At 42.3% G+C, this 17,308-nt stretch overlaps 2 protein-coding genes across 2 annotated transcripts in view; one reads left to right on the top strand and one right to left on the bottom strand.

The window, feature by feature from the left end:
- The window catches only part of DSG2 (desmoglein 2), a 54,219-nt gene extending 50,171 nt beyond the window's left edge, over window positions 1-4,048 (bottom strand). Inside the window, exon 1 of the mRNA XM_025273345.3 lies at window positions 3,476-4,048. Within this exon, the coding sequence (XP_025129130.3) occupies window positions 3,476-3,514 (39 nt within the window). The 5' untranslated portion in view covers window positions 3,515-4,048. The remainder of the gene's footprint in view (window positions 1-3,475) is intronic.
- Window positions 3,520-17,308, top strand: part of LOC123331265 (collagen alpha-1(X) chain-like) — a 95,563-nt gene continuing 81,774 nt past the window's right edge. The window contains exons 1-2 of the mRNA XM_044934855.1: window positions 3,520-4,052; window positions 13,533-13,630. Coding sequence (XP_044790790.1) covers window positions 3,658-4,052; window positions 13,533-13,536 — 399 coding nt within the window. The 5' untranslated portion in view covers window positions 3,520-3,657 and the 3' untranslated portion in view covers window positions 13,537-13,630. The remainder of the gene's footprint in view (window positions 4,053-13,532; window positions 13,631-17,308) is intronic.

Raw genomic sequence — 17,308 nt, 5'->3', positions numbered from 1 at the left:
CTCTTAAAAGAAGATATATTGAAGTCTTAACCCCAGTACATCAGAATGTGACTTTATTCGGAAACAAGGTCTTTGCAGATTTAACCAAGTTGAGGTCATTAGCCTGAGTCCTGATATAATTGTTGCTGTTGTTTAGTCGCTAAATTATTTCTGACTCTTTCAACCCCATGGACTATAGGTCACCAGGCTCCTCTGTCCATGGGATTTCCCAGGCAAGAATACTGGAGTGGGTTGTCATTTCCTTCTTCAGGGGATCTTCCCAACCCAGGGATCAAACCCGCCTTTCCTGCATTGGCAGGCACATTCTTCACCACTGAGCCATCAGGAAAGCCCTAAAGCTATGCTATGGCTATGCTATTGCAGTGTCTTTCCTACATTCATAATTTAAAGGAATACTAAATTTCAGTTAAATTTCAGACTGGACATGGAATTTATTCCCAGCCATGTCTAAGGACCTTCTGAATTCTATCCATGGACCATTTGGGAGTCGGTAGATCCCATGTAAAGAACTCATGGAAAGCAAAGGTTCTCTGCCTTTATTTACAAAATTGCTTCTATTTCCCATCTGACAGAGTTGGGCTCTATTTGTGTGCTAGGTCTGTGAGTGCCACTTGGCATCTTGCTTCTGGTTTGTCTCTTGGAACTTCAGAAGAAAGTTAGAGATCACATATTACAGACTCAGCAGCTAAGGTTCAGAGTATGATTTAGCATTAACAATCAGCATTTACATGAGATTTGAAAGAAGGAAATGAAGCAGAAGCCATGTGTCTGCTCTTCTTGCTGGCAAGCACAGATGTGGATGGATCTGGGTCTTTGCAGTCATCTTTCTCTAGCTCTAGGGTCCATCTAGTAAAATCTATATTAGATTCCTGAGTGCCAAGATGTAGGGTCCCAGGACATATCGGTGTTATACATCCTAGCAAACGTGGCATGGTTCTGGAGCTGGCAACAGAAGTAACACCCTGATTTGTCTGTTTTCACATTGTGGGGTGGCAAGTGTGGGTTCCTGATCATGGGAGAGGCAGCAGTTCCCTAAGTGCTTGGGCTTGGCTGGATGGCTTTGAAGCCATTACTGATAGCTCAAAATGGAGTGTTTCCTCAGTCTTTGTCATATGGATGCAATGGACACAATGCCCTTCCTGCTTTAATGAGTGAATTCTGTGATCTGCAACTGAACTCTGACCCACAGACACTACAATTTATATTCCCTTCCATAAAAGACCCGTGTCCTGGAGAACTACTTCTGTTGGAATAAATGCTTTACAAATATTCTTCCCTGAAATCTATAATTCCAACTTCAAACACATCAGGGCAAAATGCTGAACTGCCCACTGTTCTTTGATCAAAAATAAACATACTCAAATATGTATCATTTAAAGTATTACAGAAAATACAAAGAACTGTCCAAGAGTTTTGCTTATTCAATTAGTTATAATCACTTTTTAAAGTGGCGGACAGTTCATGTCCAGTAGACAAAAAATACTGAATTGCTAGAGTAAAAAATATGCCGAAGTTATGTACCTATTTCTCTGTAAATGTACTTTAATTGGTCTGCTTGTTATACCACTTGAGGATAAAGGCAATTTCTTTTCTAGGATTTAATATTTAAACTTTAAACTGAGCCAGGTGCTATGCTAGCGTGATAATCTCCTTTAGCCAGGAAATACCATGAGGAGGGAACTAGTTGCTCTGTTATTCTGCAGGCCAGAAAGGAAACTGCAAATTATCTTTGAAAAGTTTTACTAACAAAATAACTTGGATTGAACATCACCTCAATGACCTCAATGACTTGGGCAAAATGAAATAAAAACCAGGAAAATTAACTGGTGTGACAAAGATCTGCAGGTCCTAAACAGCTCACAAGTGAGAATTTACTGAGATTCCTAGATTGTATTAGCCACGTTTTTCTTATGTGATAAATATGTGTGCTGTTGTTGTTCACTCTCTGAATTGTGTCCGATTTTACATGAATATATACATATAAAACCCACAGGGGGAAAAATGTCCTTACTTCATTGTAATTCTGGGATAGAGAGAAGGCAATCTTTTGGAAATTAGAACTTTTAATACGGATAATGTACTTGTATTTTTTTATTTTTACCATTATATAAGAAAACAGAATATGATTTTGTACCTAATCTCTCTGAACACACATTTAAGTCTCTGGAAGGTGAAGGCAAACCTATATTAGGAGGATAACTGTCACTTTATCAAAACCCATTTGGCAAGCCTGTTTCAGAGTCAAGTACATCCCCAGTCCTGTCCGACTCTTTGCGACCCCATGGACTGCAGTCCGCCAGGCTCCGCTATCCATGGGATTCTCTTGGCAAGAATACTGGAGTGGATTGCCATGCCCTACTCCAGGGGATCTTTCTGACCAGGGTCTCCAGAATCGCAGGCGGATTCTTTACCGTTTAAGCCACCAGAGAAGCCAAACCCTTTAATTATGCGCAATTCCCTCAACAAACAGAAAACAAATGTATTTAAAAACCAATCCGAGTATAGAAGTAAAGCATAAGAAATGCAGATCTAGAGAGCGAACACAGTTTGCCAGTTTAATAACCTCCGAAAACCCCATTTGACTGTTGCGCTGCACGTCGACTTTCTGTAATCTTTTAAAGGGAAAACAAACAAAAAAAAAAAAACAAAAACAAAAACAAAACAAAGCTTAGGCTCTGAGCCCTGTTCTGACCAAATTACGATGATGAGTATTTGGGGGTGGGTGGGTAAAGGGGGGTAGTGGGAGGGAATGGAACCAACTTTTTCTGTATTTTGAATTGTATGTTTTCTTCAACATGTAACCAATCAATATCTTGTCAATATAGTCAGCCGATCGATGGACAAAAGAAAAAAAAAAAACCTTAAAACGGTTACATATGTTCATTACCTTCAATATTAGGCGATGTTTTATAACATCAACTTGGTGAACTTTAAGTTCTAGCTATAGGTGGGTGATCTGAAGTGTAACGTGGCTTTAAGAAAAAAAATTAAACTTTGTAGAGTACATTAGAGAAACTCTCTGGGGCCCCTTTCTGCAGTCTCAGAATACAGGTGTATTCCCCAGATCACTGCCGCGCTCGAGCGGCGGGAGCCCGGGGAGGTAGGCGCGGCCGCCGCCTCCATGTTGCGGTCGGAGGAGACTCGGGACAAAGCCCGGGAATCCAGGAAAGGTGTCCCCGCCTCAGGGCTCCCTGCACCCGCAGATCGCATATCCAGAAACGCGCTGGGGCCCGTGTGCGACCGCAAGAGAAACGGAACTGCAGCCCGGTTCCCACCGGCCGCCCGGCCCCAGCGGAGCCGCAGGGTCCCCGCTCGCGGCCGCCTGCCCGGCCCTGTCCCACCTCGGGGCACAAAGAGGGATCGCCGGGCGGGCCGGCCCTCCCCCAGCGGAAGCGGGCAGGTCGAGGCGCGGGCCGGGCGCCGGTCGCCGCCCCGGCTCGCCCTGGGTTCCGTGCCGCCGGCTCCCCGCACTTACCAGGAGAAGCAATAGCGCGCCCTCCGCGCCCCGCGCCATCGCGCCTCCGCCGCTGGCTCCCCGCGTTCCCGCGCGCGCGCGCCTGCTCCTCCCCGGCGCCCCCGCCCCGAGGGTCCCCTCCCCGGCGGCGGCCGCACAGCCCTGCCCAGAGGGGCGGCTCCAGGTGTGGCCTCCGCGAGAAAATGGAGCCCGGAGCCAGACCGAGCGGCTCGGGCCGGGAGGAGGGAGGCACCCGGGGGACGCCCGCCCCGCGCCGCACGCGCACCTGGAGCCCTGACGGCCCCGGGCTGGGAACTCCGAATGACCGGCCCCGCCCCGCCGCCTCCCCTCCCCGAGCCCCTCTCCGCCGAGGGCGGCCGGCTCTCTGCGCCCCAGGCCGCCGAGGTGACCGTGCGCTAGGTGGCCGCGCGCGGGGCCCAGGTGGCGCCGAGGAGAAGGACGAGCGACGCGCGGACCCGTGTCCTCCGCGCGGCCTGCTGTCCGGGCCAGCTGTCCGGGAGCGAAGGTTCTGGAGCCGGATTCCGGTGGTGGTCTCCGTGAAGGCTTCTCACCTCCTTCCCACGGCCCCTTCCCACAGGTTTGCCGCTTGTCTGACTCAGGGAGAAACAGTTATTAGAAGAATCACAAAGGATCCCAAGGATCGGTGTTTTTTGTTTTTTGTTTTTTTTTTTGTTTTGTTTTGTTTTGTTTTTGGACCCCTTGTTAACTAACCTCGACTGGGAGAAAAGTCTAGAAAGGTTAAGGGAAAGTCACACTCTTCGCTGTATTTACAAAATCACAAAGCGTTAATAGGAGTCAGAATCCTCTAACCCATAGTTATTTAGCTGTGTGACATGGACGACCTTTCTGTGCCTCAGTTTCCCGACCTGTCAAATGGAATAGGTACCACCCATTCCACAGAGGGGGCTTCCCTCATAGCTTAGTCGGTAAAGAATCTGCCTGCAATGCAGGAGCCCCGGGTTTGATCCCTGGGTTGACAAGATACCCCTGGAGAAGGAAATGGCAACCCACTCCAGTATTCTTACTTGGAAAATCCCATGGACAGAGGACCCTGGCGGGCTACAGCCCATGAGGTCACAAGAGTTGGACACGGCTTGGCTACTCAGGCACCAACAAACAGGGCTGCTGTGAAGATTAAATCAGAAAAATCTTTATGATGCATTCTATAGTGTCTTGGAGAAGGCAATGGCACCCCACTACAGTACTCTTGCCTGGAAAATCCCATGGATGGAGGAGCCTGGTGGGCTGCTCTCCATGGGGTTGCTAAGAGTTGGACATGACTGAGCAACTTCAATTTCACTTTTCACTTTCATTCATTGGAGAAGGAAATGGCAACCCACTCCAGTGTTCTTGCCTGGAGAATCCCAAGGAAGAGGGAGCCTGATGGGTTGCCATCTATGGGGTCGCACAGAGTCGGACATGACTGAAGCGACTTAGCAGCAGCAGTAGCAGCTATAGTGTCTAGCTCCTAGCGCACCGAGTTCAACTAAGAATGATAGTGTGATTATTTTTGCAAGTGTAAATATTAAGTTGAAGTCTTCTTGAAAAACAGAAGCTCTAGAATACACCAGATTAGGAGACTTCTAAGAAAGGCTAATTATTGACACTGACCTATTGGAAGAGCCTGTAATAGTATAATTACTATGGAGAATAGTATAATTATTTTGGAGAAGGAAATGGCAACCCACTCCAGTGTTCTTGCCTGGAGAATCCCAGGGACGGGGGAGCCTGGTGGGCTGCTGTCTATGAGGTCGCACAGAGTCGGACACAACTGAAGTGACTTAGCAGCAGTAATAGTATAAAGGGTTGATTTGCTACTATAAAGAGATGTTTGGCATCAAAGTTGATCGACAAAGCAGAGTTCCCTTTGTGATTAAATGTGCCTCCCTCTTTCTTCCCCAGTGTCTCCTACCCTTCTTTATCCATTTCTAATCTTGCCACATTTCAGGATCCAGTACAATGGCCTTAATCCCTTTCTTCCTCAGCTGTCAAGGACCACTCCCTCTTTGAGCTGAGAACCACATTTTACTCTTGTTTGTTTAAGGATTAACTGGCCAGTGACTTTTCTCATAGTGTTACTTAAGTGTCAGTAACTATATAGAGGACTGATGTCTAGGAGGAGTGTCTGCTTAGTTTTTCTTTGTTTGCAGTGCCTAGAACAATGCTGAGCACCATGATAGCCTCTCAATAAATACTGGTCAGGTTGTTGAGTCAGGAGGGAAGAATGTCTTCTAGTTTCCACACCTTTTTCTTGAGTTACGTGTGGATGGTAGTACACCGTGGTGATAGTTCTCATTCCCCATCACTGCCAGGAGGATTCCTAATTAAACAAGGCAGACTTGACCAAAACACTCTCAAATCATCCCTGGAAAATATACATACATACTGCTAAGTCACTTCAGTCGTGTCCGACTCTGTGTGATCCCATAGACGGCAGCCCACCAGGCTCCCCAGTCCCTGGGATTCTCCAGGCAAGAACACTGGAGTGGGTTGCCATTTCCTTCTCCAATGCCTGAAAGTGAAAAGTGAAAGTGAAGTTGCTCAGTCGTGTCCGACTCTTAGCGACCCCATGGACTACAGCCTACCAGGCTCCTCCATCCATGGGATTTTCCAGGCGAGAGTACTGGAGTCGGGTGCCATTGCCTTCTCCGATACATACATACATAAGTCCTACCCAAAATGAGTGAGTGCTCTTGCAACTGAGTCCTAAAGGCAAGTATTTATGCCTCATTATCTAGAATTTGATCTCTGTTTAGTAATGAAGATAATTGTAGCTTCCAGAATGAGAAAAGCTAATGCAAATTGTATTTCTGTTGGATTATTTAGTCTCCCCTGGAGGTTGTCAAAGGCAATTTAAGGATGATGTTCCTCTGTAAGGCATGTATCGCAAGGCTTTGAGAGAAGATGTACAATCCAGTGCCATTGGATGACATTCTTGAATTAGGACCTCTTTAAAAACCTATGACTGAAACCTATGACTCAGTGAGCTGAAGGCACTTGGAAGTTAGATCATACACAGCTCATTCTCTCACTCCTGACTGACTTCTTTCTGCTGGCATGAGAGTCAATCTATTTCATAAATCTCTTTGTACAACATCAAATGCCATTACCAATGACATGCTGATTGCTTTAAAATGAATTAACAAAATATGAAAGATTACCTACAGGTTTTTCTTCCTCTAAATTAGTTGAACATTATGGTAAATGTACTTTTCTTAAGACTTAATTTTCTTAAGACATACTTACAATACATCAGTTAAAAAATGTACTTTGTGCAAATAATTGGCTTTAACATTTATATATATTCAAAATATCTGTGTTGTATTTCCCAGCATATTTTGTTTCACATATACACAAAGGTGATTAGTTTACCGGGCTCCACCGTCCCTGGGACTCTCCAGGCAAGAACACTGAAGTGGGTTGCCATTTTCCTTCTCCAATGCGTGAAAGTGAAAAGTGAAAGTGAAGTCACTCAGTCGTGTCCGACTCTTAGCGACCCCATGGATTGCAGCCTAACAGGCTCCTCCGTCCATGGGATTTTCCAAGCAAGAGTACTGGAGTAGGGTGCCATTGCGTTCTCCGGAATCATCTCTTAGTATTATCTAAAACAAAAATGTTATTTAAAAAAAAGGCTTCATAAAGACCAACAAAAATTAATGTGTCCCCTTTCTACCATCACCTCTTCCTTACTCCCCACCCACTCCAGCATTTAAAAATCACTTTATAAATCATCATGGTATAAATGGCTAATGGTTTGATAGATGACTGAGCATTTAATTCCATTGAAAATCCCAATGAGGGTATGTATTAGAAATAACATCTAAGAGGTGCACACTGAATCTGGTGCTCTCCTACAACATGCCTTAGAAGCAAAGAATAGAAATGTGTGGCTGTTCCAACATAAGAAATTGTTATCATGGCTGTGAGGCTTACTCATATGACATTGATTAATAAAGGGTATGTGTAACAGGGAATATAGCCAATATTTTATAATAGCTATAAATGGAGCATAACTTTTAAAAATTATGACTCACTGTAGGGTATATCTATAACTTATATAACATATCAACTGTACTTCAGGTAAGAAAAAAAAAAGTTACTGGATAAAGGGAAAATTTATGATATACATCGAGGTAAATAAAGTAAGAAGGCTGAAAAAAGGAGGAGATTGTTTTCTGGTTTAGTTATACTCATTTGTTTGTTTATTTATTCAAACTGAGTTTGTTCCCCAAGCATTTAATTTGCATTTTATTGGCAATATAGATAACCAATCCAAGAAACAAAAATAGATGCTTATGAAATAGTATAGCTATAACTAACATAAGCTTATCAATGCAGTGGTAGAACTCTTTGCATGGTATGAAGCAAACAGAGGTAAGAGAGTAGTGAACTCACACTTTGGATGGTGAGATTGGGGTGGAGTGGTGTGGTGAGCTGACTCTTAAAGGATGAATAATTGTGAAGGAGACAAGACACCAGTCAGGATAGAGTCACTCAAAGCATAAATGCTGCTGGTGAAGAGTCAGGGATTTGTGAAGAGTCAAGAGTTTCAGGTTTATCTGGAAAAAAAAAAATTTTTTTTTTTAATCACATTGACAAAATTGAATTTGAGATATTAGAGCAGTGTCCAATGAGAAAAGTCTTGCAAGTAGTTTGAAATGAGAATACAATTACAGGTCGATTTAGGAGGCAGAAAAAGTTGCCAATTTTCTTTATCTTTGGCTGTTGTTTCTCAATACATTTCTTATTCTTTGCGTACCTGCTAAATACTTACACCTCTTGAGTTCTTTCCTTTCCATCTTTTCTTACTTGGTACCCAGAATGACTCTGTAACCACTTGCATTGTGCAAATCCTTCACAGCTTTCTCTCCTGAGCTTCAAACATGGGACATTACCATTTGAATATCTCATAAGGATCTCAAACTATCATCAAATAACTTTGTGAAAGTCACTCATTCATGTCTAACTCTTTGCGACCCCATGGACTATACAGTCCATGGAATTCTCCAGGCAAGAATATCAGAGTGGGTTGCCATGCCCTTCTCCAGGGGATCTTCCCAACCCAGGGATTGAACCCAGGTCTCCCCTATTGCAAGTGGATTCTTTACCAGCAGAGCCACCAGGGAAGCCATAACAGAATACTGACAAACAGCATACTGATAAAAGAGATTTCCCCATCCCTCTGTACCTCTCCAGCTCAAGCTTGCCCCTTCCTCCTATGCTTGGTCAACTTGACCACTCAAGCCAGGAACCTGAGAATCATTCTCAATTCTTCTTGTTGTATTGTCTGCAATTACTGTACTTTCATTCTCTGTGGCTCTGTTCAAGATGATTCACACAATGTGCTTCGCAGCATCACTGTGATGTATGGTTAATTCATTCATGTCTGCTGCTGTGATGCCTCTTCTTTTCAAAGATGGTTACTTCTTTAAGAGCAGACGCTATATCATATTCATAGTTGGCCCAGACTTCCGTATCCAGCACATATAAGATGATCAATAAAGAGTTGTTGAACCAAGCCCACATAGAAGGGACTAATTACAAGTAAAAAAGAAGTATTGTAGGGGAAGGTATTTGAATATATCCACTCCGGATGTATTAATAGTGGATCTGGCCAGAAAATGGTCTGGGATTGTGTGGGGGGGAGTTATGCACATGCATACAGACGTGCAAACATATATACAGTTGTGTTGGTGGATGTTTGTGTGTTTCCTCCAAGGTTGCTACAGTCCAGGAGCAGGAGAGAAATGTCAGATGGTGGGTGTGAGTCAGAGTGGCCTGATAGCGGTGTAAGTGTCAGGATGTGGTGTCTCCAGGGTTGAGTGTGGCAGGAGGGGTGTGGACAGAGCAAAGCTGAAGGAGTTCAGGGACAGGTTAAGAAGAGAGTGTGTTAGCCGCAGGTGGAGAAATGGCAAGGGATTGTCCACCCCCTTAATCCTGGAGGAGGAGTATGGTCCTTTTCCACAGAAGCCAAAGCAGGAGTGAGATCACAGATAGTAGGTGTCTGGGTGTTGAAATTTTCATGGCTTAGCTGGACCAAGAGCCTTAGACAGTGAGAGGGGAGAACTGGGTGACTTGCAGGTGGGGGATGATCTCTTAATAACAGGGTGGGAAAAAGCTTTGCTGCCTTTCTGAGCTGGGACTTGCAGAGTAATAATCAAAGCCCAGCAGACTGCAAGCCCCATGGTCTACTGTAGAGAAACCAGCACGTCCTTAGTGAACAGTCACCGCTCTGTGTTGCAGCAACATCAGCCCTGGGAGCACAGCCACAGATGCCAACACCCTGCCCGAGAGATTAGAGAGCCGTGTGTGGTGAGTCACGGGCTGTAGCTGAGCTGTTCCCTGCAGGCTCCTCCTGTGAGTCAGTAGATGAGGACTGACTCCTTGCATGCAAAGTCCCGAACCGAGATGACTTCAGGAAATTGTCAGCAGTGTTTGTGGACCAGAGAATCAGAGGGAGACACAACAGTGGCAAAATGAAGACTTGACACAGCAGAGAAAACAAAGTTGTCTGTTTTGGGGTCTAAGTAGAGTGCTGAACCGACATCATAAGAGATTTTTTTCGAAATACATCATGCACTAGTTTTACAAGGTGATGAGACTATAATAGTCCTAAATTGAGGTGTGTTCAAAACAGGGATTGTCTAGAAAACCTCAGCAAGGTCTTGATGGCCCATTAGAATGCCTCGCCCTCCCACTAAGATCTGAAATCCCTTAGCTGAAGGCTCCCTTGACTGCTGTGTGCATATTCCTGGGAGGGTGGTGTGCTAATCCTGATCAATCATTTACATCATAACCTGACACCACAAATACACCAGGCAAGCTCCACCTGAGAGCCCTTGTCCTCTCTGTTCCTTTTTTCGAGAAGGTTCTGTTCCAGCCACATACAAGGGTTACTCCCTCCTCAAATATTAGTTTCTCAGTGACATCTCTGCTACCCGTATAAAAATTATAATACATCTCCCACCCCCAAATCTCCCCACCCACCTTTCTTACTTCATTTTTCTTCTTGGCACATTGCAACTTAAAAGGCTGTGCATTTACTTATTTATTATCTGTCACCATTCATTAGAATGTAAACTTCCTGAAGGCTGAGGTCTTTACCTATGAACTGCTATGGATTCTGGTGGGGACTTCCCTGGTGGTCCAGTGGCTGAGACTCGTTACTCCCAATGCAGGAGGCCTGGCTTCCATCCCTGGTCGGGAAACAGAGCCGATATGCTGCAACTAAGACCCAGCACAGCCAAATAGATGAGTTGGTTGGATGGCACCACTGACTCAGTGGACATGATTTTTGAGTAGACTCCGGGAGTTGGTGATGGACAGGGAGGCCTGGCATGCTGCAGTCTATGGGGTCGCAAAGAGTCAGACATGACTGAGTGACTGAATTGAACTGAACTGATGGATTCTGGTGGCTCAGATGGTAAAGAATCTGCCTGCCGTGCAAGAGACCTGGGTTTGATTTCTAGGTGGAGAAGATCCCCTGGAGAAGGGAATGGCCACCCACTCCAGTATTCTTGCCTGGAGAATTCCATAGACATAGGAGCCTGGTGGGCTACAGTCCATGAGGTCGCAGGTCAGACATGACTGAGTGACTAACGCGCACAAAACTTAGATCACCCAAACAGTGCTTGATCAATTGTAAGTCTTCAGTTTATACTAGTTGAATGTGTGAATGAAAAAATAGCAAATATATTTTCAGGGTTATTTTGGAGGAAAGGGTGTGTGTATGAGAGAGAAAGAGTGTACATGTAAAATGAAAAGAGACTAATATTCCTGGAAAGATGTTAATCTCACCAAACTGAGGTGGGGGTGTGCTGGAAGGTCTCCAGTACCGTGGACAACCTCCCCCCACCACACAAATTTATCCCAGACAAGCCTGCTAAGGTTTCTTGAACCATGTCAAGTTGGAGGAGTTCAGAGGCCAGTGGAGAGTGTTTCTGTGTTTTTCCTCTTCTTCGAGACTCCCTTCCTTACAGGAGGGACAAAGTGCAAAACCATAAACCACATGGAAAATCCCTTTTCCCTATGGAGATGCACAAAGCTAGCATTCATTCCCAGAGCTTGGCACTTGGGAATGTTGATTTTATCTCCCCACCTACATTTTCTGGAAAACATCTCAGAATAAATCTCTAGCTTTGATTTCACCTTAGGGTTTGTTTATAAGAATTCTCCAAAGATAAGGGAAGTGGCGGGGAAGAAGGGTGGAGAGTTTGGTTACTAATAGCGGCACTGAAGTGGCGCCCATTGCGAACTGTGGGGCTTATGGGCAGTACAGGAGTGTTTACTCCGAGTGTCAGACATGTTGACCCAAACGTGACTAATGAGCCTCGGAAGGAACCCACCAAAAAAAGCCCCTCAGAAGACAGAAAAGAGCACTGGTTTCTCAGCAGTTACCTCAGTCATTTGAACGTGAACAGGTAACATTCTTGCATATCAAGAAAAAAATGAGAAAGAAGTGATATAATGGCTTTGGAAAAGGTGGATGTAAAATACTGGCTTTGAAGTTCTTTTCAAAGCAGTCCAATGGATGATTATAAATACTTTAGCAGAGAGAAGCAGAATTTCGAAAATAAACAACAATTTCCATGTTAAAGAGAAAGCAAGGATTCAAAGAAATTAACTCATTTTGATTTCCTTTCCGAACTAACGTTGTTGATGCTTTTTAAAATTATTGTACCATGCAGTGACTTGTTAAGTATCAAGTTCCAAAATCTGTGATTGATTTACTTGTTATAAAATGATTAGAGCACATTTAAAGTTATTTAGTTGGAGAAGGCAATGGCACCCCACTCCAGTACTCTTGCCTGGATAATCCCATGGACGAAGGAGCCTGGTAGGCTAAAGTCCATGGGGTCGGGAAGAGTCAGACTCGACTGCGAAACTTCACTTTCACTTTTCACTTTCATGCATTGGAAAAGGAAATGGCAACCCACTCTAGTGTTCTTGCCTGGAGAATCCCAGGGACGGGGGAGCCTGGAGGGCTGCCGTCTATGGGGTCACACAGAGTTGGACACGACTGAAGCGACTTAGCAGTAGCAGCAGCAAAGTTATTTAGTAATGATGTTATTTACTTGCATTTTTGACATCCCCTCGGGTGGAAAAGGAGTCTTGATTCCAGTGGGGGAGGCAAACGGTGCCCGAGGGTGAACTTGTCCAAGGGAGGGTGTGACCTTGTGAAGGTCATTTGGCACAAGTTACACAGAAGAAATATTGAGAATCACTGCTGTGCTGAGCAAAAGTTAGGATATTGTTATTCTTGAATCCCAGATTTGATATTATGAATGCAAATTGTTTTTATGGAGTAACTTTATAACAAAAATAATCAAAAGTCTCTTAATACGATAAATAACAACTTAATTAACTCACTTACATCTATATGTGCCCCGGGAATTGGAAAGTTGAAACGGTTGTTCAGCTATCATGTCCCTGGTGCCTGAGCATTTTAGAAAAGTGTTCTTAAAGCTGTTTTGCCTGCACTGTACTTTTTTTTTTTTTTTTTGGTTTGTTTTTGCAGTGGACCTAGTTTGAGTTTCAGACTTCCTTGGTGGCTCAGACAGTAAAGAATCTGCCTGCAAAGCAGGAGATCCAGGTTGGAATCCTGGGTTGGGAAGATCCCCTGGAGAAGGGAATGGCTACCCACTCCAGTATTCTTCCCTGGAGAATTCCATGGACTGAGGACCCTGGTAGGCTGTGGTCCATGGGTTCGCAGGGAGTTAGATGTGACTCAGCAACTAACACTTTCACTTTCACTTAGTTTGAGTTTTATCACCTTCTCTAGCTCCCATTTAGAGATTTTATTATATAGAAATGTGTTCAAATATTATCAAACCAGTTAAGCAAAACTTAGTTACAAAAAAGGCAATAGGAAAGAATCTGCTCCTGATATTTTAAATGACCACAGTAATCCTTACTAGCTTGTCTGAGAATATTTGTGGTTAAAGATTTTTTTGTTAAAAGGTAATATTTATTATGAACATTACTGTATGCCCTTGGAAACAGACCTCTTGTTTTACAAAACAATTGTCTGCTAATTTACCGTAACATATTATTTTAGGTGAACTTCTCTTAATTTCTACTGAAACAGTATCTGAATGAGTCATACCTTTGGAGAGAGAGTCACGCCCATTTCATGCAGAATCAGCTACAATAAAGGTAAGTCAGCCAATAAAGACTTCTTGTGACTAATACTTCTGTGAGTACAAAAGAAGAGAGTGTATCCTCGTTCTTCTTTCTTAACTTTAGGATTAGAACATGGAAGTAATCAGTAAATTTATGACAAGTCAGGCAGAACAGTACAGCAGGGAAAACTTAAGAGATGAACAAAGTAAAATAGCGTGAGAGCCCACATGGAGAGTTGTTTTATGATTCATAACGTGCCATTGTGAGTTTCCATTGTTTGGACCTTGAAATTTCTGTAATTAGAATCTCAAGTCCATAGAGTATGATTTACTGTTCTTTATACCTGCGATTTTCCCCTTTAGAAGTGTGAATAAGCCACCTAAAACCAAACACACACACATAAAAAACAGAGGAAGATTTTTATTCTAAGGCTTTCAGGACTAAAAGGATGATGGGATTTCTAAGGAACATTTTGTTTACTTTTATTTCTAGAGAGGATGCATTAGGTCAGTTGGTCAGAATATGAAACCTGAGTCTTGGATTTGCCCTGGGTGGTCCTAATGTACGTGTAGATGCCCACATATGTGATTTGGCAGGTAAATGTCCCTGCAGGAAACACTCCACCTCCTGACCTATGACCTAATGATAGTGAAATTTTATTTTGTTTTTTAAGTCAGCAGATATTTAAGTATGTAAGATACATACTTCAAGGAGGAGAACAAAGCATTTTCTGTGATTTATACTTTGCCGTGAATTAATTTATCAAACAATTAAAAATTTTATTAACTAGTTACGATCACATTTTAAAGGAAATAGGAAGTAATTATGAAAACCTTTATTGTTGTTTCTGACTCTTTGTGACCCCATGAACTGCAGCATGCCAGGGTTCCCTGTCCTTCACTATCTCCCATATTATATTCTGGAAATAAGGTAATAAAATATGCAAAGGTAAAGACAATTTAACTTCCTTCTATTTTATGTTGAGTCAACTGGCTTTTGTAAATGAAATTCCTTTTCACCTGGCACCATAAATCCTGTTAAACTGTAAAGTGAGGTAATTTTCTTCATACAGTAATTACTATTCTAACATGTCTCCTACTGGAGATTGGGTCAGTAGCAGCATTCTTTTTATGCTGATTGCTGGTTTTCAAGTATATCTACTTTTTTTTCCACCTAAAGCTACCTGGCTGCCCTGTTCTACTTGGTGGAAATGACATAGTTAGAACTCTTAACGGGAAAAAAAGCCCTCCATTCTGTCCTTTTCTAAGGAAGCCCAGCTGAAAAATTCCAGTGATCTGGTGATTCTCATCAGTTTGGCTACAAGATCGCAATTTGATATGAATGAATTCATCTCTATTTGCTTGTGTATTCAGAGGAATTTCTAGTGTCATGTAGGGTAGACAGGACAGGTTCTGTGGATAAGGTGAAAGATTAGTGAAAAAGAAATAGTGCACTCACAATTTGGAGTCACAAGAAGAGAATTGGCTTAGTTAGTTCCTAACTCTACCTTTGATCAACAGATTATTTTTCAGCCTGTTTGAGCATCTGTAAAACAGAATTTTGGATCAGATAATCTAGAAGTTTTGAGTTTGTATGGTTTCAGTGGTTTTGGATGTCACCCTCATAACTTTCTGAGTTTAGTTCATTTTGAAGATTGAAAAAACTTTTTATGTCAGATCTTCATGAGTACCTCTATTAATATGTCCTAAGGGTGTTCTGTTTTGTGTGTGCGTGTGTTCGTGTATGTGTGGTACAGGGGATCTGTTTCCCAGACTAGTGATCCAACCCAGGCCCCCTGCATTGGGAATGTGGAGTCCTAGCCACTGGACCTAAGTACATTCTTATTACTTCTTGACAGAAACTTCATGAAGTAGGGACTGTTACTATCTCCATAAGAATAGTCCAGAGATGTGTGAAAAGTCGAAGTAACTTGCCAAAGACACACAATTAGTAAGTGATGAAGCTGGGATTTAAACTCAAGTAGTTTGTCTCCAAAACCTGAACTCTTAACCATTAACTTAAACACACAATTGAAAACAAAACAAAAACGTTTTAAGTTTATCTTTTGTTAGTTATAACAAAACTTATAATAAGTTTTAACTTATAACTTCCTAATAAGTTTTGATTTTTCACCACTAGCAGATTTTCTTTGCTTAACAACTCATAGTTTCCTAACCAAAATATTCAACATCTCCCGACTTGTTCTTTCAGTGGAGACATCCTTCCCTAACCAAGGTTGGCAAAGTGGTAATAGCGTGCATTGGCTTGTTCTGGAAGCCTTGGGAGAGTCTTTGATTCCTAGAATAGAAGGTCTTATGTTATCCTGACAGCATATGCCTTTGTTGTTAGTTTGCAATTTGAACGAATACTCAAAGACCAATACAAAGAGGGCCCATGAAAGTGTGTACAGAAAGAGTGGCTAGTTAGAAAATCAGCTTAGATTTCAACCACTAGCAGCCATAAATATCTTCTGAGGAAGAATCCATAGCAGTTTATAACAACTGAGAGGAAAGGGAAGATATGGAAAAATACTGTCAAAAGATGTTGGACTAAGGGTTTATTATATATTAAAATTTTTTTACATACAAAAAGTTGTACATAATTAATATATACAACTTGATGAGTTTGAGATAAGTATAAACCCATGAAACCATTATCATAATCTATACCATAAACTTATGTATCACCTTCAAAAGTCTCCTCCTACACTCTTTATTACTGTTACTTTGTGCATGTGACAAGAACACTTAATGTAAGACTTACCCTCTTAATAAAATTTTAAGTATATAATACAGAGTTGTTAAGTATAAGCTTTATGCTACACATTAGTCTATTGAACTTATTTATCTGGTACAACCGAAACTTTGTACCCATTGACTAATAGCTTCAGTTCCGATTACACCTGTTTTTACTGATCAAAAGTTGTGGGTGTCTGCCCTGGATAAGCATAATTAAGATTAGTTAAAAAAAGATAAAAGTTTGGTCAAACAAGGCCTCTTCATTGTGTCTTACTGAAAGAAATTTAGGTGGAAAATCTAGGTGATTCTTTTCTTTTTAATTATGGATCTAGAGAGCAGATTCCTTGTATGGAGAAACTTTGTGTCTGCAGCACCACTAAATATTAGTATTTGGTCCATGGGTCTAAGAATGAAAAGACACTGCTTCAGCTATACCAGGCTACGTGGCTACTGGTGGCAAATACCATGTGCTTGTGGTGCATGTGTAAATGTGTGTGTGTGTGTGTGTGTGTGTGTATGTTTCTCCTGGTAGTTAGGACCATAACAATCAGTACTAGTGAGTAGGACATGGAAGGCGTGACTAAGTTAATCTCACATTTTGTGTTTAAATACCCAATTTTGGTTTAGTAACAATGCCTCCTTGCAGGAGCAGAAACCATATCATTATGCCATTTACATAAATCCAGGATTACCTGATTCTGTACTGCTTTATAATTAAGAAAGTTCTTTGCAACCCTCTTTTGATTATGAAAGACTTTAAGTATTTCCTCTACCTTCTACAGAAATGAGGACATACTTTTTCAGTATCAATATTTTGCTTTTATCATAACTCGATGCTCTGTTTTTATACAAAATTTACTGTTTGCTAACTTAATAGTGACAAATTCAGCCCACAGGAAATATTAGGGATATCCTGAGGCATAAAATTAAAAATAAGGTGGTCCCATATCCTTCATGGGAATAAAGGTATAAG

The sequence above is a fragment of the Bubalus bubalis genome, chromosome 22 (assembly GCF_019923935.1).
Source record: "Bubalus bubalis isolate 160015118507 breed Murrah chromosome 22, NDDB_SH_1, whole genome shotgun sequence".
Taxonomy (NCBI): Eukaryota; Metazoa; Chordata; class Mammalia; order Artiodactyla; family Bovidae; genus Bubalus; species Bubalus bubalis.
The sequence above is the reverse complement of the archived record's forward strand: the minus strand, read 5'-3'. Positions and strand labels throughout refer to the sequence as shown.